This window comes from Triturus cristatus, chromosome 5_1 (genome assembly GCF_964204655.1).
Source record: "Triturus cristatus chromosome 5_1, aTriCri1.1, whole genome shotgun sequence".
NCBI classification, from domain to species: Eukaryota; Metazoa; Chordata; class Amphibia; order Caudata; family Salamandridae; genus Triturus; species Triturus cristatus.
The window spans coordinates 293,303,273-293,326,485 of record NC_140587.1 but is presented as its reverse complement, the minus strand read 5'-3'; the positions used below and the strand labels follow the sequence as shown (position 1 = coordinate 293,326,485).

At 46.1% G+C, this 23,213-nt stretch overlaps 1 protein-coding gene across 1 annotated transcript in view; it reads left to right on the top strand.

Annotated features, from left to right (window-relative positions):
* SQLE (squalene epoxidase) overlaps positions 1-10,635 on the top strand; it is a 158,272-nt gene extending 147,637 nt beyond the window's left edge. The window contains exon 11 of the mRNA XM_085604966.1: positions 8,049-10,635. Coding sequence (XP_085461092.1) covers positions 8,049-8,241 — 193 coding nt within the window. The 3' untranslated portion in view covers positions 8,242-10,635. The remainder of the gene's footprint in view (positions 1-8,048) is intronic.
* The last annotated feature ends 12,578 nt before the right edge of the window (positions 10,636-23,213 follow it).

Below are 23,213 nucleotides of genomic sequence, written 5' to 3'. Positions count from 1 at the left end.
TTATATTAAAGTTAACAGAGGAAAAAACATTCACTTTAATAACTCATCCTAGTCATTAGATATGGTCCAAACTCCAGCCAGTCAGGCGACAGCACCCTCTAGAACCCTCTCCACAGAGGCTCCAGGCTCTCAGATTTTCTACCGCACATCGTGTGAAGGCAGTCTTCCTGAGCTTGGCTCAGTACTTCAACTTTATCTTTAGGTTTCTTCAGATTTTACATTCTGAACATGTCGTCTTCTAAAAGATCTTTTTTTAGACATTGTGAGTCTTGTGGAAAACTAAGACTCCACTCAGATGATCCCCACAAGAAATGTATCTACTATCTTTACCCAGACCATCAGGTGAGAGATTGCAAGATTTGTAGAACATTTTCTCAGAAAACTTTAAGAGACAGGGGAGGACGTCTTCATCTGTGGCTACAGAAGCTCAAGACAAAGTACAATCCCTTATCGGATGAGGAGAGTGACTCTTCTCTAAAGACAACAGCTTCTAAAAAGAGAGTTAGTGAGTCGGAGCTGGTTTCTCCTAAGGTTGCTAAGGTGTTGAAGAAACATCATCACACCTCTAAACAGGAGGATCAGCCTTCATCTTCTAAAAAGGCATCCGTCCCTCTGAAGGGCCAATCTGTACCCTCTACACCTCCAAAATAGTCTTCAAAATCAAAGCAGGCGTCAAGATCTGTGCCTGAGACACTTTTACCTCACAAAAAAGACGTTCCGTCGACAAAGACGTCGACGATTCCTTCAACGAGAATATCCATCGTCCCGTGTACGACAACGACATCGACTTTCTCTTCTCCTCAGACCAAGTTAGTTATGTCATCGGCATCATCTCATTTGACGTTCGTATCAGTGAAGGTGAGGCCTTCTGTCATGTCTAAGTCGTCCTTATCGTCGTCAACGAAAAAGAAGCAGCTCTTGTCAGGACCTTCGTCGACTGAAGCCCCGTCGCCGCTGAGACGGTCGACTGCTCTCAAGAATAAATCTCCCACGTCGACGGAAGCCTCGTTGATAGTAGCCTAGTCGACGTTAGCCTCGTCGACGGAGCAGAAGATTTCAGAAACACATACTTGTAGACGCAGTTTGTCGACGTCCAGACCGTCAAAGGAAGATTCACTGATGAAATCTTCAACTTTACCTGTAGTAGGTTTGACATCTTGGTAGATGCTTGTCCCATCGTCGGTTTTGGCTACTTCTGGAGAGGATTTGAGAGTGCCGAAAAGAAAGAATTCTCAAGAGCTTCTGTTACCTGTTCATACCTCTCCAAATAAGGTTTCTCCTTGTCCTCCAGAAGTTATTTTTGACTGTGGAGCTCATAAAGAGGAGTTAGATGACGATGACAGGTTTCGTGCTGCTCAAAGCCTTTCTGAACTCCTCATAAAGTAACAGGAGGATGAGGATAACAATTACGTCTTTTACCCAGAGGTTCCTAATCAAGAAAGACAAGCAAATCAAACAGTTCAAATGCCAATGGCTCTTGTTTCAAACTTTCAACATTTGGCAGAGGATTACTACCGCAGATTTCCACCCTCGGAGCCGGCATCTTCTGTTCCTCAGACACCTATTCCACAACCTTCCTTGCTCATCAGATCTCCCCCTCCAGTTTCTCCAGTACCCACAGTGGCTCAACATCAGGAAGAGACTCACACAACTGATGAAGAAAGAGAAGAGGGAGAGTTGGACGACGTATCCCTTCCTAACAATTTGGGATGACTACCGGATCTAGACACCATCGCCTTCCACTCCACCTCCTATAAATTCACCACCTGAAGATATAGGAGAACTCCATACTCTTATTGAAAGAGCGGCAAAAAGGCTTCAGCTTCTATGTTCACCAAGCAAGCTGTTTCCTATATGATTTTAAAGAGCAAACGAAGAGATAAGTCCGTGCCATCCCAATTACAGACTTCATATGGCAGGAGGGTCTAAAGGTCATGAAGACCCCGGCCTCTATTTCTGCAGTCTTGCCTAAACTAGAAAAGAAATACAAGGCTCTGGATAACTCTCCTGCCTGTCTTATAGGGCAACCTAAACCTGACTCGGTAATATCTCAGGCGGCACAACGTCGTGCCAGAAATCCTTCATCTCCATTATCGGCCCCTCCTGATAGAGATGGAAGACATCTCGACTCCATAGGCAAAACAAATTCCACCATGGCGGCAACAACTGTCAGAGCGGCCAATTCACTTGCTATCTTAGGCATCCAGATCCAACATCTCTGCGATTAGCAGCCTAGCTCTGAATACTATGAGTTTGCCAACCTAGTTATACCTGCTGATTGTCGGGAAGTTCTAGCTAATGCCAGAGCGCACTCCACTATACAGACTTATAAACTCAAGTGGAAAAGATTCTGTCTTTGGTGTGAAGCCTCCGAAGTACACCCTGTTAATTCTCCACCAGAACAATTGCTGCCTTTTTTCCTCCTATTAGCAAAATCTGGCCTTTCTCATTCTACTATTAAGGTATTTCTGGCTGCAATTTCCAGATTTTAACGGCAATATGGATCACAGTCTCTTTGGTCTTTAAGAATTATGAAACAATTTCTCAAGGGATTATTTAGAATGTTCCCTCCAATTTGGCATCCACCTCCGCCGTGGCATTTTAATACTGTATTAGCTCAACTCATGAAGGCTACGTTTTCGCCTATTCATAGGGTGGATCTTAAATTCCTTTAATGGAAAACATCACTTCTTCTGGGTCTCACTTCGGCTAGGTGAGTAAGCGACATACATGCTTTCACTATTCGACACCCCTTCCTCCAATTTACTAAGGACTCTGTGGTGCTACGAACAAATCCTGCCTTTATTCCTAAGGTACAGTCGGATTTTCACATAAATGAGCTAGTCATTTTGAAGACTTTCTTCCCTAATCCACAGTCACCAGCGGAAAAGGCCTTACATTCTCTGGATGTTAAGAGATGTATAAAATTTTATTTACAGAAAACAGCCTGTATCCGTAAAGCTGATCAGCTTTTTGTAGCCTATGGAAAGATAAGAAAAGGACATCCAGTGACCAAGCAAACTATTGCACGTTGGCTTTCCAGTGCGATTCAATTTTGTCATCAGAAAGCAGGCAAGCCTCTGCATGCAACAGTGAAAGCGCATTCTACGAGAGCAGTCTCTTCATCTACAGCTCTCTTTGCCGGTGTGCCTATTCAGCAAATCCACAGAACAACAACTTGGTCCAGCAGGCACACTTTTACCAAGCATTACTGTCTTGAAGCTGCCAGTAATGCAGATACGCAGTGGGACAAGCGGTGCTACGTAATCTCTTTATGTAAGGTGAGGCTCTATTATTCCCACCTCCTTTTATGGCTTATATTTTTAATAACAGATTTAAATATATATGTATATTGTTATATATATATATATATATATATATATATACATATATATATAGAGAGAGAGAGAGCGATAAATAATCGATTGTTACTATGTCTTATCGGATATCATACAGTGTTTTTCTATCGTACCCTGTTTACGATCATTCTTTCTGTATGACAATTTCATACCTGGGTATACTGCTATCTACTCTGATTCAAGCATATGAATCTATGAAAGATACCCCAATACTGGCGAGGAAAATAAGTTACTTAACTGTAAACTGTGGTTCTCCAGTATTTGTATCTTTCATAGATTCACATACGACCCACCCACCTCCCCATAGAGGCTCCCCTGCTTTATTGTATGGTTATACTTCACTTGTGCTCGAAAATCTGAGAGTCTGGAGCCTCTGTGGAGAGGGTTCTAGAGGGTGCTGTCACCTGATTGGCTGGTGTTTGGACCATATCTAATGACTAGGACAAGTTATTAAAGTGAATGTTTTTTTTCTCAATTAACTTTAATATAAGAGTGATTACCTATTCCCCTATTGCTATTTTATGTACCGTGGGACTCCCACTTCAATGACGCGGAATGATTCAAGCATGTGAATCTATGAAATATACCAATACTGGAGAACCACAGTTTACAGGTAAGTAACTTATTTTCTTAGTGACTATAGTAACAATCTCTATATTTAAAGCGTTAACTGGATTGGCACTAGTGCCAAGCAAATTGGGGTGACTGTGTGTTCATCACCTTTAAGTATGCATAACTGGCACACCAACTACTTCCGAACAATCTAGCGAACACTAATGTTAACTTGCGTCCACTTGCCTTTTTCTATACGGTCCTTATACCTGCTGCAAATTCACTATCTATCCCATTGCTCAAAGGCCCGACCAAATAGATTCCGCACATATTATAGTTTCAAATAGTTTCTCCTTGCTTGTCAATATGAATGAAGTAGACGGACTAAATCACAATCCTATCAGCCATGAGTTACCCACTTCGATCTCGGAAAACCAAACCAGCGCCCCTGAGTTACACATATGGAAAAATCGTTGACCAATTTGCTATGCTGAAACATCTCTGGTTTGAAGTCCAAGCAGTTAAATGATTGGTTGTCATTCGTTGAGAGATACGATAGTGTGATGTGTTCAGGAAATCTGGTCTTCTGAAGATATTGTTTGAGACTGCTATCAAAGCTTTAGTATCACCTCTATGATTTCCACTAGTGGCTGGGTGCGGGGGGTGGAAATTTACTTTGGTTCAAAATTCGGGGACATCCAAGTTTAAACCAAGTACATTCAGACATGCGGGAATCCAAGTTCTTTGGGTTATACTCCCCCAATATTTTACATTTTTTTTATTCATTTTTATAATTCGGTTAATATGCAGAATAAGGAGGGATACTTTGAAAGACTCTTTTGTGTTTTAGCTGCCTTAAAAAATGTATCTCTTGCTGTCCTTAATGATGCTAATGTTATCTTGGCGGGTGGAGGGAGACCGGGGACCTTCAAGGCCAAAATTGGAATTAACATTACCCATATGAATCCCTTTTTTATCTGGGATAGGGCATAAATTACCTCAAGATCCGATAGCAGGGGAACAAGGCTATAAAGAGATCTGCTAGAATTCAACCTCTTGAATATGGCAGATTCATTGGAGGATGAGACAAACCAGAGGGCCACTTTTGTAGGCTTGGGACATGTTACAGTTATAGATTATGACTTTCTTTCGGAACATATGAATACGTTAGCGCACTCTGCGGGGAGACTGAAAAATAGTTTAAGGGCTAGAGCCGCTTGTAAGTCAGCTATCCGGGAATAGAAAGCATACATTATGAGAGCAATCTAGCAGAACTTGACTAAGGCCTGAAAAGACAGAGATCTTGGTGTTTTCTGGAAAATTGTGAATGGCAACAAAAGTGGATGTGATACATCAAATGGCCATGGCACTAATATTAATGGCAATAGCTAGTTGGAGCACATTAACCACATGAATTATTTTGGTATGGATGGTAATGCCGCTACGCTGAAGGTCCCTACAATCTCTGGGACATGATGGGGTCACCATGGACCTATATTAATTGAACATTGAATTTTGGGGGCCCATCATAGCTAATGTTGTGAACTCTGCCTTGGATACCAGTATTCCAACTTCATGGCAGACAGCTATATTCGTCCCTATTTATAAGAAAATCAATAAACAATACCCCAAGTGTTATAGGCCAATCTTTAATCGATTCAGAAGCCTGCGTTAAAAAGAACATGGTGATTAATATGGTGACATTTAGCTTTAGAGCAGGGTTGGGAACCCAAGAACAATGTTTGAACTTGACCATTGAAAAGTATACTAGCACTAAAAAAGGAAACTTATATCTTTTTGATGGATCTCAGCAGCTCTTTCGAGGTCTACTGATCAAACCTATATGATATTTTGTTGTACATGGGCATACCTGAACCTTCTCTTCACAGTGGAGTGACTGATTCTGTGAGGTCTGGCTTGAAGGGGGAGCATACTGAACCCTTTAGCTTAGCCAGAGGAGTTCATCAAGGGTGTATCCTTGCCTTCAGTATTTGTTTTGTACAGTATTGGGTTGAGTCACTTTCTGATTGCTAATGGCAAGGACCAGCCTAAGGTGGGATCCTTGCTTGTTCCTGCACTGCTTTATGCAGACAATACCGTCTTAATTGCCCGTCACCAATGGTTTAAGAGGCCTTGTTGATAGTTGTTATGAGCAACTTGGACCTCGACCATTTTTTTAAAAGCATATGGTCTGTGGCAATCCACATCATAATCACTATGAAAGAAAAGTCTGTCGCAAGACTGAATAATTTCTGTTATTTGGGGGTGATCTTTGATGTGCGCAGCTCCTGGCTTTCTAGCATTTCGCATAGGTGTCTCCATTTTAACCAGTCTGTAGGGGGCAGTCTTTGAGCGAGAGGTCTATCGTAGAAATTTACAAACACAAGTGTGTTCCAGTCCTAACCTATGGGGCTGCTATATGAAGATATCAAAAATGTGAAAAAATACAACAGGAGGAGAATCGCTTTTGTAGACGACCACTAGGACTCTCACCATCTAGTCCGCACTTTTGAATGTACACATGAGGAGTTGAGACTTCCCTACATTAAGGACTCCATCAACTTGCTTCTCTCTTTCTTTGGATTTCGTTAGGGGTATATGAGCGAGCTAATTTGAACCACATTGTCATCAGTGACTGTCTAGCCTGCGAGCAGGGCCACAAAATTGAGGAGCGGTCCGTGCAGGTAAAAGCGGTGAGGCGCAGTGGTGAGGGGACTTAACAGACGATGACAAGGGGAAATTAATTATTTATTTAATTCTCCCTCGTCGTCGTCTGTCGAGTCCCTTCCCTTCCCCCACCCACCCAGATTCAGAGCTCGGGCCGCTCCTGGTAAAGTTATATCAAGATTATTACAGGAGCTTTGGGTAGACCTGAATGGTTTACTTCCCCACATTTGACTTTTATAGGAGGTGCTTATAGAGTTAAAAAACGATGTGCGTCTTTCTGCAGGGCAAATCTAGAAGATGAAGAATATAAGAAAGCTATTGTCAGGGACTATGCTATGATTGAAGCTTGTGACGGCGTGGAACCCTATTTAAATCTTGTGAAAAACAGTGGGGAAAGATCATTGCTTACCAAATTTCGGGTCGGTACCGTCGTGAGCTACTCGTGCTTTCCTCTTGGTCAATATGATTCAGCGTCCATCCTAATTGCTCCCTGTGATGAGGTTTCCATTCAGATTCTGGCGCAATGTATGTCATTTTGTAAATATTGTGCGTCACTTAAGCGCACATATTTACTGCCACTTTTCAAATCATTTGGTTTTTATCAGCACAACCCTGCACTATATTTTTTACGTAGGTTATATGCTATTCGTTTACGTAACAAGATGAACTTTTAAAACTTGTTATATGGAAACATTCGAATAAAGCTTGTGTTTGATTGAATTTCCAGTTTAGCAGTATGATGCCATTAGATAAATTTAACTCGCCACCCACAGGTTGTCTCTGATCTTACGGGTGGAACATTTGATGTAATGAAGGGTGTGACGTATGCAGACTGCCACGCGGCCCTCTCTACCTTTCCCTCACAATTTTCACAATGCTTTCCTTAGTGGGCCCGCATGATTTCTGATACATTCCTGACTCGGAGGACCACTGGGCAATGGCCACTCTGGCTGGTGAGAGTTACCCATCAGGGACAATGGCGGGGGACACAAGGGGATATGTACCCGTCACAGCAATGAATGTGCAAGGGACATTATGGCCTCTGCTGATAGGAGATTTATCCAGATTGGAGCATCAACACTTCCCTCGCCTAAGCCTAGGTCCATGCAACTATTCATGTAAAGTGAAGATCTGTGTACCCCAATGGACCCTGTGCGTACCACTCTGGGGGGAAGGGGTTATTGGACAGAGCCACCCAGGAGCGGAAAATATATACAGGCATGTGTAACTGAGAAGGTGTCACTCTGTTTGTTGTTACCTGTCCTATGAAATTTCAATAAAGGATTTGAGTTAAAAAAAAGAGGGACCATTTTACTGTGGAGTCCCAGTTATAGAGGTGAGAGTTGACTAGCGCCTCGTGCAAGGCTGGGGGACTGATGCTTACGGGACAGTGCATGCATTTATAATGGAACAGCAATTGAACGAAACACGTTTTTGTTGAATAATTGTTTTATTTTTGTTTCCTTGTAGGTTGTCGCCTAAGCCACTGGTGCTGGTTGGACATTTCTTCGCTGTTGCACTGTATGCTGTGTACTGCTGCTTTAAGTCAGAACCATGGCTGACAAAACCACGAGCCTTTTACAAAAGCGGGGCCGTTCTCTACAAGGCCTGCTCCGTTTTATTTCCTCTCATCTACTCGGAAATGAAGTACTTGATTTATTAAATTTGATGTGAAAATGAAAGGCGAGAGGCAGGACTCCCCCTGCCTTTACATCTTGTCAGTACAATTTACTATGGGGCATTGTCACGGAGTGCAGCGCAGTAAGTGACATTGCTGCTCTGTACTGCATGACAGGGAAAGGACAGGAGCACTAAATATTTAAGGCATATGGTGAATGGAAGGGGCACCTGCTGCACAAAAACAATCCCCTGAGGAAGTAACGAGGAGAAATAAATATATTTCTTCTCGTTCTGCCTGGGAAGGTTTATCTTTTTGGCACATACTCAGGTTTACCATTTCTGGTAAAACTTGGAATCCATGGAAGTTGCGTGAGCATCCGCACAACTCCCATGGAACACCTTCCCCAAGGCAGAGTAAGGCAAGGCAGTGACTTGTGCTGCATTGCTTTACATCCGATTTATGGAGCTACTCAGGGCCACGCAAATTGGCCTTGCATGGCTTTAGAAATCGAACTTAAGGTTTGCGTTGCGCATGTACCACGTTGCTGATGCAAAAGCAACGCAAACTGGGTCATAAATATGCCCCTCAATTTTTACCTGAGAGAAAACTTCTTAATATACAAAAATGAAGGTATTTGAGTTGCCTGATTAAATGTATTTTCCACATTTTTGTAAATATGTAAATATTTAAAAGAGTAAGAGTGATCCATTACTCTGTTACTCATTGGTGAGCAAAATGTACTGTTTACATGGATTACATATATTGAAGAAGTAGTACTAAACTTATTTTACAAACTGACAACATTCCTCTTTCTGGGCTCTTGGCATGTATAACCTACTTGTTTTGCCTACTATATTTTTGGTATTTAAACAATGTACATATTCTGTTATGCCTTCATATATTTTCAAAATATTTAAGCTGTGAATTTTTTGTAGTAAGAAAACAGATCATTTCACCGGCCTTGTAGTTGTCTTATGGGGAAAAGACCTTTCAAACAAAAGCACAGTTATGTCAGCGCTTCATACAATCTCTGCAGCAGAGAGCACTTTTGTAAGATGATCCTAAAAACTCAGGGCCATATTTGGGAGCCTCTTTGCCAAATGAAAAGTGAGATTTATGAAGCCAGGCAAGGCCACCTTACGTGGCCCTGCGCGCCTTCATGAATCTCAAGAAATGTAACGCAGCGCAAATCGCTGCGTTGGCAAGGGAGGCGTTTCCAGGGGTGCTGCGTGGTTGTTCCCACACAACATCCATGGATTTTGACGCATTCCCAGATTTACAAGAAAAGGTAAACCTGGGAATGTGCCAAAAAGATACACCTCCCAACGTGAGGAATAACGAGGAGAAATAGCATATCTCCTCATTTTTCCTCTTTCTATGTGTGCTGCATTGTGCAGCACACATGGAAAGAGTAAAAAGCCTCTCAGGATTCTGTTTGTGCAGTAAGATGCCCCTTTAATACTGCATGCAACGGAGGCCCCCTTGCACAAGTAGCCCATTGTGTGCCAGCGCAGGGGGGAAACTCAGGAATGCGCCGTATTCCTTAATTACGGAGCATTCCTGCCCTTTCTCGTAACGCAGCGCAGCAAGTTGACTTGCTTCGCTGCAGTGAAGCACTTTTTCATAAATTTGCCCCTCAATGTCCAAACCAGCTACGCTGAATGAGAATCCATTTAACTGCGTAAAATTCAGCTTCAAAGCATAAAAAGAATTATCTTGAACTAAGGGAAGTTTGCCTGCATGGTCCTTTGCACCTTTGGGCTGCTTTCGGAGGACGTTTATGCGTTTTTATGGGTTCTATGTTGCACAAACAATGAAAGAGGCAAGAAAGAGAAAAAACTGTGCATTACTGTTTTTGTCTCTTGAACGGGCAACATTACATTTGCAACTTGAAATCTTCTGTGCTTTCAAAGGTGCTGCTAAAGCGAAGACTCCCCACGAAGCCTTCCGGCGAAGAACGTAAGGCGTCACCAAGGCATATTTAGGAAATGTAAATAAAAAGAACTTCAAAATGCTCAAACCACTTTGCTGCTATTGGTGCTCACGAGCTTACATTTGATGGTTCTTTAGACTATGTTTTGTGCAGTGTCGAATGGAGATTGAAACCTCAACTGCAGCAGCTTTAGGCTCAGTCTGCTGTATATTGGGACATTTCAGATCTCGCCCAGCCGTCCACATCTGTGTCCCAAAATATTTTGATGTAAATAGCCAGTCAATGTCAATACAGTACTCAGATACATAGCAAAATTACAGCATTGGTAATTAAAATGTCATCAAACTGAAATTGCTGGTTCATGCATGCAGAGTGTTTTCTATGTCCATTTGGTATTTTTACTCGTTAACATTAAGTTTCGAAAATGTTTATGAAGCGGGCCAGTAATTTCCATTTGGCACCATTTTTGCAGTTTTACACAATAAAGTGGATATTTACATACATACCATTTGCTCCTTTTTAAATAATTTCCTTCAGAAAAGTATTTTTCTTGAAAATCTATTTGCAAATATAAGCACAAGAAACGTGTCCATAATCACCCTCAAATGTTGATAGTTAAGGTCCATTTTATACTTTGTTAATAACACAAAATATAAGCAATATCTTTTTCCTTGTGTACACTCTCCTTAAGTCTCCATAATGTCTCTCATGTTCTAGCCTCAACTGACGGCCTTAGAATGAGGAGTTCGTTTCTGACTACTCCTATTGCGTCACAGGACCGCTAAATATGATGTTATTTCTGCTTTGTGTTCTTATTTGTGGCTGAGGTCCCTTGCTTGAGTGTGTTTCCTAAGAACATCAATGGATGCTTTATGGATTTTACTTTTGCTTAGTGGTGTAGTCCCCGCATATTGTGGTCGGTGGATAGACTTCCAGGATACACTATCACCGTGTGTTCTCAGCAATCCATTACAAAAAACCTTGCTCTGGTTATTCTAAAGAGGCTCAAAATACGGCATAGACCCTACAATCACCCGTTCCTTCTGAAAAACGGTGCATGTCTAATCATGGTCATGCACCGCAGGACACCGACTGCTTAGAGACTGCACAGTGCTATGCAGAACGCAAAGAATCATTCAGCAAGTGGTCCACTCCCAGTGTTTAATATATTATTCATCAGAACTATATTCTAAAGAAAACCAGTCAAGTATACAAGTACCCCCTAACGCGTCCCCTTCCTTACTTCACGAGGTGAACCACTTCCATCCACACAGGCCCCTCTTGACTTTTCTTTCTTTTTTAATATCAATTTATTTTAATAGGGAGGTGGAAGATGGCCCCAGGAGTAATACAGATTACGAGTACGTAATTTACCCATTTCTAAATGCATAGACTGGTAAGGATCACTGAATGCCCACAGAAATGCAGGCCAAAGGTCCCATCAGGTCTGGCAGTCTTTAATGCTTTGATGGTCACAAAATAGTGTACCACTGAGTTTGGTAATATGAAACCATATAACTTCCAATCATAAGACATACTTGTGGCGTGCACTATATAAACAATCATTACTGTTGTTATTACAATCCTTTGAACTTCTTTTGATACATGGTCCTATGATTTGCAAAACTGTGGGACACACTCACCTCATTTTCGCAGCTGTGATGTAGTTTGCAGAGTATATGAGCTTCAAAGTTCACTGTAGTTGAGGCAATTCGTAATATGCTCGGCGGGACCGGCAGCGGCACCGCCAGCTTATTCAGGCCAGTTGCAGACCGCCAGCCCAGTGGGATCCTTGATCTCGGCAGAGCCGGCGTTCTCGTGGCGGTCCGACCGCCACACTCAGAATCCTGCAGGCGACCCGCAGTGTGACGGTGGTCAGACCTCCGTACTCGTAATAAGGCCCTTGGCTTATGATGGAAACTGTACTTCAGAAGCCTTGATGGCTCTCAGAATAACTCTGATGAGCAGTAAAGGCTTACCGCAAGGCAGGTGTTGCCACAGGTGCAATACTGAATTCAATGTTCATACAGGATTACGAGGTTTTATAAATACACAATACGTTATGACTACCAGAATGCCCGAGAAGAACATGCATTACTGCTTGAGTCAATCTCAGCTATACAGCCCTTCTTCCGATTATCAGCAAATACAAAATCCACCAACCACAACCAGAGGTATGGCTGAATGCCAGAGCACCTCAGAAGACCCTTGTCTCTCAAATCATGTGATCTGCCATGTGTCGCTCTTCCATGTGATCATAGCCCAATGCCCTTTCTTCCTGAAAGTACAAAATAATCTGATTAAAAGCTTATCCTACTCCCAGAACATCCTAAAAGGCACAGTAGAGCTGAGATTTTGTTACTTACTGTGCACCGTTGCTCCAGACAATCCCAGCCCACCTACCCCTACTTCTGATGGCCAATCAACACCCATGGTGCCCCCCGTGCTCACGCGTCTTCAGGTAGGGGCTGGCAGAGCATCTCCTACTCAACATTACCAAGACTTCACAAGGGCCTAGTGCCTCTCAGCCAGACCCCAACACTCCACTAGACTGACATTATGTACCTATCTTTCACATCAGCCTGCACCATGAAATGGCTGCGTAAACCCCCACTCCACTCAAGCACAATCCACATCGCCCATCTCCTTTAACTTGACTTAAAATGTATTTCACCTAACGCTATTTATGTATGTCATGTACAAAGCAAACTTCGCCAACATCATCACTAAAAACTTGATATCATTTTTTGTTATGAACACCTGGCTTACCCCGCCTATCGTTAACTATCCTTGGTAGACTAGTGATGCAAGGCTACAATATCCATCAGATCAGCTGGGTAAGCCAATCAGGAAGGGGAGTTGAAGATGTTTTATGCTCTTCGAGGCCTCAAACTTTCCAGAAGCAACCACCATTGAACACCTTGACATTTCTAACCTACCACTTCCCATTTTTATCCACAAAGCCCATTGCATTGTATGTTTTGGGAGCTGTAAGTCTAGACATTGCCCACTGTGGCGCCTATTCACAAATTGCACTTTATATTATGTTTTGCAGTACTATAATAGTACTATAAACTTACTATAAAATGCTTTTCACACACTACCTGTGGAGGCCTGCGATTCTACCTGTCCTACCCTTTTCTCTTAGGAGATCCCTGCCTAACTGGTCAATCTCCACATGTAAAGGTATACGTTTTAGGTTTTAGTAGTTGATGTGGAAAGGACAGTGGGGAGTGAATGGAAAATGGGAAATATTTACAACTAAAGGGGAAGGGTTTAGTGAGGCGAAAGAGGAGAAAATATAGGGAAGTTTCCTATCCTTTACAATAGAGAGATCTGTGCCCTGGAGGTGCAGATCTTCGTATGGTAACGTATAGGGAACATTTAAAATGTTATTAAACTATATATTTAGGGGCATATTAACAAGTTTAGTGGCGCAGGGCAGCACAGCAAGTCACCTTGCTGTGCTGCCCTGCGTCACAGGGAAAGGACAGGAAAGCACCGTATTTATCCAATACTGCGCATGCCTGTCCTTTCCCCTTGCATGGTGCAAGGGCGCCTCCGTTGCATGTCTCTGCTGCATGCAGGATTGTTTTGGGGCAGAAAGGAGCTCCTTTGTGCACAAATACAATCCTGAGATGCTTTTTCCTCTTTCTATATGTGCTGCAGAATTCAGCACACGTAGAAAGATGAAAAAGCGAGGAGAAATATCTTTATTTCGTTACGCCTCACCTGGGGCAGTGTAAGATTTTGACGCATTCCAGGTTTACAAGTCCTTGTAAATCTTGGAATGTGTCAAAAACCATGGCAGTTGAGTGTGAACACCCTCCGCAATGCCCAGGGACAGCCTCCCTTGAGTCAAGCAACGCAGCAATTTGCGCTGCGCTGCGTTGCCTTAATCCAGATTTTTGAAGCCATTCAAAGCTACGCAAAGTGGTTTTGCGAGGCTTCATAAATCTGACTTGGAAGTTTGCGTCATGCATGTATCATGCTGCGTGGTACAAACATGATACAAAGCTCTCATAAATATGGACCTTATTTTTTTTATGAATTCTTTTTATTAAACGTGTACAGCTTCTCATCCAGGGGATACTCATCAATAGTCATAATCTATGAATAATCCCCGCCCATGTGCGGGATCCCGGAGCATATAGAAAATACATATATATACATATATATATATACATATGTGAAAACATATAAATGCAGCCTAATAATGTTCAAAACATGGCAATGCTGTAAATTACATATCTTTGCATAGTAGTGCCCCCGTAACCCGTAAGGAAAAAAGGAAGCATCAGGCAAATTATAACACAGCACTGCTTTATTGCCATAAAGCAACATGTAATTGTAGGCATTCGCCAGTAGGCTGCAGTAGAGTATCAAGAAACCAAGAAAACTGACACCCTGCCTTTAAGGCATTAGAGTAGGGGGACCGTGCCTTTAAGGCCTGCCTGTGACCCCCTGCTCCCATGATGCACTACAGGTGGCAGTTGGGCCAGTTCTTTTTTCCGGCTCCTTCTGTGAGGATCCTGGAGCTTGAGCTCTTCAGTTTTTTTACTGAAATTTTGAATTGCAGCTTTTTCAAGCTTTTTTCGACGTTTTCTGGCTTTTAAGGGCTAATTCTGCTGGTTTCCAGTGAATTTTCCAATTTTTTCCAGTCAGAATGTCTCCTTTATTTAGGAAATGCCCTTCTTGTGGCAATAAAATGGCACTGGCGGATCCACACTCGGTGTGTATTGTGTGTTTACCATCAAAACACGATCCTGACCAGTGTCCCCACTGCCAGAAGTTCTCTAAGCGCACTCTGAGGGACAGAGAGCGCATTAAACTGCATGCAAGACTGGAGAAGGAACGAAGCCGTCGTGAAGGCGAGCATTCCTCATCAAGACCACCTTCTTCAGCTAAGCAAGTACAGAAACGGCGACATACCAGCTCCCCGGGCTCCAAAAAGACCAGGAGTCCAAGAGGTTCGACGTCGAGGATGCCGGCGAAAAGGCAGAGAACTTCGGCGTCGAGGGATTCATCCCACCATCAAGAGTCTCCGCCGCGCAAAAGTAAGTCGGCGTCGAGAGGCGGTCCTTCGGGCTCGAAGGCTGCTAGTCCGGTGACATCTGGACTGTCTTCGTCGACGTCGAGGCTTCCGTCGACGTCGAGACACTCTCCGCCACCCTCGAGGGGGTCGACGTCGAGAGATGCGGCGACGTACATTCCGCCGCGAGTGGGCCGGTCGCCGTCGATGGTTACCCCCACTCGGCGACATAGAAGGTCGGCTAGATGACCACGACGTCGGCCGTGTCTTCGACGTCGACCTCGAGAGGAAGATCGACGTCAAGATCACCACGTCGACGTCGAGAGAGGTCGACGTCGAAGTCGCCCAGTCGACGTCGAGAAAGGTCGACGGCGAAGTCGCCCAGTCGACGTCGAGAGAGGTCGAAGTCGCCCAGTCGACGTCGAGAGGGGTCGACGTCGAAGTCGCTCGGTCGACGGCAGGAGAGGTCGCCGTCAAAGTCGCCCAGTCGACGTCGAGAGAGGTCGACGTCGAAGACACGGCCGACGTCGTGGTCATCTAGCCGACGTCAGGTGCCAGAGAAGAGGAGATCGACGTCGAGGTCTCCGCGATCGGCGTCGAGACCGCCGTCGAGACCAGAACGGCATACCTCACACTTGCCGATGGTGACGCAGACGTCGTCGACGTCAAGGGATTCGACGTCGAGGGCGAAAACTGGAGCGCCCGCGGAGTGGTCCCCAGGAGAACAGTCATCATCTCCGGGACTGCACATCGTGCAAATATCTCCGGAAGGATCACCCGAGGCTCCAGAGCGGTTCGGACTGTCACCGCGCTGGTTACGAGATGTGGGCGCTGGCGCATGTCGGAGTCCGGGATCGGACTACTCCCGCACGTATTCCCCACCGCGCAGGAGTAAATCGCCTCCGAGGGATCCAAGGCCAATTTCACCACGCCGGTCTCGTTCCAGGGACCGTCGCACCGCGCCAAAACGTCCAAGATCTCCGTCCAAGCGCAGATCAGGATCAAGGGCTCACCATAGCGAACGCTCCCACAAGAGGCGACGCAGCAGGTCGTCCACTGGGACTTCATCCACAAGATCCTCAGTCCGGGACTACTCTCCTACTTTTTCATCCACGCCTCCATCGCGAGTGTCTCCGGTGGATGACATTATAACTTTCTCGGATGTCCTGGGTAGAGGGGCGCAGAAGTTGAACATCGCACTGCACGTCCCTCAGGCACCCACTTCTGTGATCTTTGACACTTTACACCATCGGTCAGCTCCCAGACCTCTGCTCCCGTTGGTGCCAGGATTGTTAGAACCAGCTATGGCCACGTTCCTTACACCGGCTACAGCGGGCTCGGTTCCTTCGAGAATAGCTAAGAAGTACAAGGCTCCGACCGAGGACCCTTTATTCTTGAGGGCGGACCCGCCAGCGGATTCGGTGATCGTGGCGGCGGCCATGAAGTCTCACTCAGCCTCAGTATCTGCTTCTGTCCCCCCTGAGAAGGACAGCAAGCTGATGGACTCCTACGGTAGGAGAATGTGCAACACCTCTGCCTCGCACATGAAGGTCGCTAGCGCTTCAGCCCTGCTGGGGAGGTATGATCGCTCCCTATGGGATTCCCTGGCCAGGTTTGTGGAGAAATTGCCTAGGGAGGACAGGCAGGACTTCACGGAGATCCTCCAAGAAGGCGGACTGGTGGCCAACCAAGTAATAAGCGCAGCGGCGGATGCATCAGACCTAGCCGCGCATGGCTACTCCCATGGCATCTGCTCCCGCCGTTCGGCCTGGCTCAGATTAACGGGCCTCAAACCAGATGCGCAGAAAAGAATTCTTAACCTGCCGTTTAATGGGTCATCGCTATTTGGAGCTCATGCGGACGACCAAATGAGCAAGATAAAAACGGAATTGGACACCATAAAGGCTGTGGGACTGGAAAAGCGCAAAGAGTTCCGCAAGCGCTTTCGCCATGGCGACAAACGTGCCTTTCACCAGCGCGTTCAAACGCCCCAATGGTCCTCTCAAAACCAACAGAGGTCCCAGTTTCAGCAAAGGGGCCGGGGCAGAGGAAGAGGAAATGCTAAACAGCAGCAGTCCTCTAACAAGCAACCTCCCAAACAGTGAAAACTTACTTCCTCCGCGCTCGTTCGCCACTCCGGTAGGAGGAAGTATCACCGTTCACCTGGCAGAGTGGAATGCAATTACAAACGACAGATGGGTGCTGAGTATTGTAGAGCGTGGCTACTTGCTGAGGTTCAAATCTCCCCCTCCGCAGGTACCCCCACGGAAACAGCCACTCCCTCCCAGCCAAAACAAGCTTTTAAAGGACGAAGTTGCCACTCTCCTCTCCAAAAACGCCATAGAGGAAGTTCCAAACAGGCAGAGAAATCAGGGAGTGTATTCCCGGTACTTTCTTGTTCAGAAAAGAGGAGCGATCGGAGACTACAGACCCATCCTCGATCTCTGCCTACTCAACAGATTTCTCAGAAGAGAAAAATTCAGGATGCTAGCACTGCACCAGATCTTCCCACATCTACACCAAGGGGACTGGATGTGTGCCATCGACTTACAGGATGCATACTTCCACATTCCTGTCTCAGCGAAACATCGGAAGTTTCTCAGATTTCACATCTTTCGCCAACATTATCAATACAAGGTCCTGCCATTCGGCCTCAAGTCCGCGCCACGAACGTTCTCAAAGTGCATGGCGGTGGTGGCTGCATTTCTCCGCAAACTGAAGATATTCGTCTACCCCTATCTAGACGACTGGCTCTTAAAAAGTTCCACTCTGGCTCGACTCCAGAGTCATCTCTCGTTCTGCCTCAACCTTCTACACTCGTTGGGCCTTCAGGTCAACTACAGGAAGTCGATCCTCAATCCAACTCAGCGGATCCACTACCTGGGCGCCTCTCTAGACTCCTCAAGCGCAAGCGTGTGTCCTTCGGAGGAGAGGTTATTCTCCATGCTGCAAAAAAGCCGCACGCTTCTCAGCACGGAATATCCCACAGCCAGACAAGTGTCATCTCTCCTGGGATCCATGGCCTCGTGCATCTACATCGTGCCCAACGCACGTCTGCACATGCGTCCTCTGCAACAAGACCTAGAGGATCAGTGGTCACAGAGGTCCGGCCGCTGGGAAGATCACATTACCCTTCATCAAGCCGCCAAAGATTCCATCCGGTGGTGGATGAAGCGCTCCCATCTGCTTCACGGCGTCCCTTTCCATCAGGCGCCTCCGACACAGACAGTGGTCACAGACGCCTCCATGCAGGGCTGGGGGGCTCATATGGGCCGGCTTCCAGTACAAGGTCTCTGGTCCGCTACCGAACAGAGCTATCACATCAACTTCTTGGAGCTACGAGCAGTCCATCTCGCTCTCAAGACCCTGTACCCATCCCTGCAGACCGACTATGTTCAGGTTCAGACGGACAACACCACAACTATGTTCTATCTGAACAAGCAAGGAGGGACCAGATCACGGGTCCTGTTTCTGGAGGCCCAGTCAATCTGGAAATGGCTTCTGGCGAGAAACCTGACGATCGTCGCTGTTCACCTGCCAGGGACCCTGAACGTGCAGGCGGACGGCCTCAGCAGAGACTTCTTCGAAGCGCACGACTGGGTGCTCAACGAAGACGTCGCTCAAGACATCTTCCGCTTGTGGGGCATACCAGACATCGATCTGTTCGCAGACGCGGACAACAAAAAATGCCCCGTCTTCGCCTCCAGGTTCCCTCAACGGGGGTCGCAGGGGAACGCGCTTTTGATCAGCTGGTCGAGGACATTGCTTTACGCTTTTCCTCCTCTTCCTCTCATCCCGGCTGTGATTCAGAAGTTCTACAGGGCCAGAACTCGGATGATCCTAATAGCACCGGAGTGGCCCCGGCAGTGGTGGTACCCAGATCTACTCCAGCTGTCGGAGGTACCACAGAGGAGGTTGCCATGCCTGCCGAACTTGCTGACCAAGGACAAGGGGAGAGTGTTCCACCCCAACCTCCCCTCCCTCCGCTTGACGGCATGGCTCCTGAATTCATCCAGTACGGACATCTAGATCTTCCACCGGACTGTATGAGCATTCTTCGGGAGGCAAAGAGGCCCTCCATGAGGAAGTCGTATGGCTTTAAATGGAAAAGATTCTGCTTCTGGTGTAGAGATAACACCCTTGATCCGATCCGGGGTCAGGAACAGGTTATTCTCCCCTACTTACTGTACTTGGCGAAGTCTGGGTTAAAGTACTCTTCCATCAGAGTACACTTAGCTGCTATTACAGCCTATAGGAAGTCTCCTACCCAGACCTCATTCTTTCAGATGCCAGTGGTAAAGGATTTCTTAGAAGGGCTTAAGAAAGTTTACCCACCTGTGAGGTCTCCTTCCCCTTCCTGGGAACTGAACATCGTTCTCTCTAAGCTGATGGTAGCCCCTATTGAACCGATTCATAAGGCCTCCTTGCAACATCTGACCTGGAAGGCTGCCTTCTTAGTAGCCATCACTTCGGCCCGTAGGGTTAGTGAAATTCAGGCCCTCTGCTGCAAGGAAACTTACACTGTGTTTCATGCTAATAGGGTGGTGCTCCGTACCCATCCGAGCTTCCTACCCAAGGTGGTCTCGGACTTCCACATTAACCAGGTGATCACGTTGCCCACCTTCTTTCCTCAACCGACCACTCCCCCGGAGAGAGCCCTACACTCACTTGACCTCCGGAGGGTTTTGAAATTCTATCTGGCTAAGACCCTTACTCTTAGAAAGTCAGACAGGCTCTTTGTGAACTATGGGCCCACGAATACCGGGCTGGCTGCATCCAAGACATCTATTTCAAGATGGATTGTCTCTTGTATAGCTTTGGCTTACCAACTATCCCACAAAGTTCTGCAGGGTAAACCTAGAGCACACTCTACTCGAGGGAAGGCTTCTACTGTAGCACTCCTTCGCAATGTTCCCATGTCTGAGATCTTTAAAGCGGCTACGTGGCGCTCAGTCCATACTTTCACGCGCCATTATTGCCTAGATTCAGACGCGCAGGCCGACGCCCAGGTGGGGCAGGCCTCTTTGAGGAACCTATTTGCATAACTGTAATGCAAGATGTGTCTTTTAATGTATGTTTTAACTGCTTTGTTGCTCGTCCGCGAGACTTTGGGTATGGGCTTGCTACTCTATTCATAGATTATGACTATTGATGAGTATCCCCTGGATTAGAAGGATTAGTTACTTACCTGTAATCCTAGTTCTCATCCAGGGGTATACTCATCAAAGTCATAAGCGACCCACCCACCTCCCCGGACGAGCAATGTTTTCTCTTTAAATAAGTGATGTATGGAAGGCAGATCTACTCAGGTGCGGAGGCACCGCCAAAAAGAACTGGCCCAACTGCCACCTGTAGTGCATCATGGGAGCAGGGGGTCACAGGCAGGCCTTAAAGGCACGGTCCCCCTACTCTAATGCCTTAAAGGCAGGGTGTCAGTTTTCTTGGTTTCTTGATACTCTACTGCAGCCTACTGGCGAATGCCTACAATTACATGTTGCTTTATGGCAATAAAGCAGTGCTGTGTTATAATTTGCCTGATGCTTCCTTTTTTCCTTACGGGTTACGGGGGCACTACTATGCAAAGATATGTAATTTACAGCATTGCCATGTTCTGAACATTATTAGGCTGCATTTATATGTTTTCACATATGTATATATATATGTATATATATGTATTTTCTATATGCTCCGGGATCCCGCACATGGGCGGGGATTATTCATAGATTATGACTTTGATGAGTATACCCCTGGATGAGAACTAGGATTACAGGTAAATAACTAATCCTTATTCAACATAGGTACAGTTCCATCGGATCAATGACAGGGAACACAGCGATCTCAAGGTGCATAAATTTGGGAGGATGATAAATGTTATGGTGAGGGGGTACTGTCACATTCGGGGTCACCTGGTGGGGTACATATATAGCCGCGATATACATTCCAAGGAGACCAGATCTTGGACCACTTTCGGGGACAACCCCTAGCTGCATAAACTGTCTTCTCCCTCAGCATGCACCAGTCGAGGTCCGTCTCCCAATCCACGACCCTCGGGGGCCGCGTTGCCCCCCAGTGTTGAGCGATGTTTCGTTTGGCAATCATGCAGCCCAGTGTAACCCATTGTATGGCATGTGTGTTTAGGTCAGTGGGTTCCCAGATATTAAGGAGGCATCTGGGAGCTGCAGGCCTTATAGTGAGCTCCAGTGCCTGGCTCATAATGTTATGGATGTCTTGCCAGTAAGCCTGTATTGGGTCGCAATGCCATATTATGTGGATAAACGTACCCATCTGGGTGCATCCCCTTCTACAATACCCATCTGTAGAGCCACCCATGTGTATCAATTGGGGCCCCGTGATGTAGATTCTGTGTAGTATTTTTAGTTGCACGAGTTGGAGGCATGCCGGGATGGCGACAGTTTTGGGGGAGGAGACTGCAGTCTGCCAATTTTCGTCGTCCAGCTCGATACCGTCCTCCACCCATTTCTCTCGCAGAAGCGTCAGTGGGTCATCCATATTATTATTGAGTTTCCTATATGTTAGGGAGATGGCTCTCTCGGGCAGATGTCCGTCTAGCAGTCTGTCCTCCAGTGGTGAGTAGTCAGGTGGGGAGGTGTCACAAGGTAGTGCTGTTTGCAATGCATGGCGAATTTGCATGTAGCGAAAACGCTCTGATTTCGCCATGGAATATTGAAGTTGGAGAGAGTCAAAAGACTTGATGCCATTTTTGTCCCATAAATCTCTGATGTGTGAAATGCCAATTAGGTCCCACTTGTCAAAACCCCGTGAATTGCCCAAGACAGGGTCAATTTGTTGGTCCAACCCAGCGAGGCAATCACCGTGTGCCAAATATGGACAGAGTGCTAGGTGGGGCCAGTGATGGGGTATCTATTTGGCTTAGAGTAAAGGGCCCTGGCAAAGGAACCGTTAGGAATGAGCAGTTTGTCCATACCAAACCCGGGATCGTCAGGCCTCTCATAAGTGCTGTGGTTTATTGCCGTTAGGTGTGAGGCCCAATAGTATTTCTTTATGTCCGGTAATCCAATCCCCCCGTCAAACCAGTTGAGGGTGAGTTTTTTGAGAGCGATACGGGGTCTCCCATTCCAGAGGAGGTCTCGTTGAAGGCCCTCTATTTGTTGAAAGTAAGAATTTGGTACTGGGTCTGCTGAAGTTTGTAGGACATAGAGGAAGCGGGGTAGGGACATCATTTTGAAGAGGGCCGCTTTGCCCAGTAAGGAGAGGGGAAGCGATTTCCAGTTTGCGATGTCCTGTTTTAGGCGGTGTATCGGGGGAGCCAGATTTCGAGTGAAACGGAGAGATTTGTCTAGTGAAATAAAAATGCCCAGATACTTGAAACCGTCTGAGACTATTGGTATGGGACAATTTTGGGGTATTGGGGGGGCCTTCCCGCTTAAGACGTAAAGGAGAGATTTCTGCCAATTGATGCCAAATCCGGAATATCTACCAAAAACAAAAAGGATGTCAAATAACGCAATAAGAGATCTTTTAGGGGATGCGAGGTATAACAGAATATCGTCTGCGTACAGAGATATTTGGTCTTCCCAGTCGGTCGACCACCGCAATCCACGGATCATTACATCCCTGCGGATCCAGGCCGCGAGGGGCTCAAGGGCTAGGGCAAACAATAGTGGAGAGAGGGGGCACCCCTGGCGGGTCCCCCGGCTAACTAGAAAGGAGTCGGATTTCCTATTGTTTACAATTACCTGAGCCATTGGGGCGCTATATAGCAATCGTACCCATTGACTAAAGCCCGTCCCAAATCCTAATTTCGTGAGCACTGCGAAAAGATAGGGCCATTCAAGCGTGTCAAAGGCCATAGTGGCGTCTAAGGAGACCACAATGGCGTCCTCGCGCAAGGTCGACGCCCTGCCCAAGACCCCATGCAGTCTGCGAAGGTTAAGGGCAGTATTTCGCCACGGCATAAACCCCGATTGGTCAGGGTGCACCAGGCCCCCTATTACCTTGATCAGTCTATTAGCGAGCACCTTAGCCAATATTTTGGGCTCAGCATTCAACAATGAGATAGGCTTATAA